This window comes from Eurypyga helias, unplaced genomic scaffold (assembly GCF_000690775.1).
Source record: "Eurypyga helias isolate BGI_N326 unplaced genomic scaffold, ASM69077v1 scaffold37802, whole genome shotgun sequence".
Classification (NCBI taxonomy): Eukaryota; Metazoa; Chordata; class Aves; order Eurypygiformes; family Eurypygidae; genus Eurypyga; species Eurypyga helias.
The window spans coordinates 28,546-29,968 of record NW_010235993.1 but is presented as its reverse complement, the minus strand read 5'-3'; the positions used below and the strand labels follow the sequence as shown (position 1 = coordinate 29,968).

The 1,423-nt window shown below is 52.8% G+C and overlaps 1 protein-coding gene across 1 annotated transcript in view; it reads left to right on the top strand.

The window, feature by feature from the left end:
• Positions 1-345: 345 nt before the first annotated feature.
• Positions 346-1,423, top strand: part of LOC104506112 (neurotrypsin-like) — a 15,377-nt gene continuing 14,299 nt past the window's right edge. Inside the window, exon 1 of the mRNA XM_010146941.1 lies at positions 346-417. Coding sequence (XP_010145243.1) covers positions 346-417 — 72 coding nt within the window. The remainder of the gene's footprint in view (positions 418-1,423) is intronic.

The window sequence follows — 1,423 nt, the reverse complement described above, 5'->3', positions numbered from 1 at the left end:
CGGGGTGCGGGCTGAGGCTGCGCCCCACCCGCGCCGGCCGCCGCCTCTGCGAGGGTGACGGGGAGACCGTGGGACATCTCCTCCCGTGCTGCTCTCCCCTCTTCCCTTTCCCGAGAAGACGCAAGGAGAAGGGATGAGGAGAGGAAGAAGGAAATGAAATTCTAGGATGCTGCTGGCAACTTGGATCCCTTCGCTGCCATCCCTGCCTGGCAATGGAAGAGGCATCCCGCTGCCGGCGGCGCGGAGCGGCTAAATCCCGGGGGAGCGGGCAGGCAGCAGCTGAGCCCGGCGGCTGGACGAGAAGGAGATGCTTGCAGAAGCTTCTGCCCACTTGCTACAGGAGGGATGGAGATCCCCAGAGTACTCGGGCTCCTGGTAGAGCTCGCGAGCCTGTTATCCTCTCTCAGCTGCGTGGAGGTAAGAGATGCTTGTTCTTCGGTCTGCTTGTGGGAAGTCGCATGGCTCTTGTAATATCCTCACTGTAAGTGGATCTTGTTATTCCTTGAGTATGTTTTCCAAAGCAGCTAGGCAGCTGTGGTCTCTGGGAAGGGCTGGGGGCTTGGGGAGGGATTTATTCCGTTGTGCATACGAAATTCAGAAAATGAAACAAAGCCGGAAAGTGGGATGCACAAGGGCTTGCAGATGCTTTGGCTCAGGTTTCCGATGTTTCTCAGGCGCTGCAGTGACCCTGGCAGGAGAGATCCTTTGTTTTGTTCTTTGCTGATGGACTTATTACCCCTATTGCTGTTGTGGTCAGATGATTTATAGCCTCACGGACCTGGGGCAGTGACTGCAGCACAGCCTGTTTGCACTCAAATTGAGTGGCGGTGATGGTCAGCGTTGGGGGGGTTTTGGAAACTGCTACGGGACCTGGCAGCGACTAATCTTTCATTGGAAGGCAGGCGTGTCACTTGGACTGCAGCTTTTTCGTTGGTGGTGCGTGTCCAAGAAGAGCAGGTTCAGGCTTTCACATATAGCCTGTTATTAGTCCAGCCCATCCCGCCATCGCCTGCAGGTTTATGTGTGTGTGCAGGTGCATGCTGAAAGCTGGAAGTTGGGGGACCTGGAATGTGGCGCAGTCACCAAAGTGTAGTGTTGCTTGCTTTCCTCTCTGCAAAGAGCTTTGAGATCCTCAGATAAGTCCTTCAGCAATTTTGGTTCATTGTGCAGCCTTGCAAGAGCCTATAAATGCAGATAGATGGATTTTTCAGCTGGGTTTTTGTTTGTGGTAGTTTTTTGTGGTTTTTTTTTGTTTTGTTTTTGTTTTTTTCCTAATTGCTGTTTTATCTGTGCATCCCCTTGTGCATATGCACCTGAGATCAGACCTGCTGTTTCTGAACCACATGAGAAACTCATCTTCAGTGTCACACTGTGACTTCTGGAGGGTGATGCTGGAGCTCGGCCATGGTTGTCAAAAACTGCT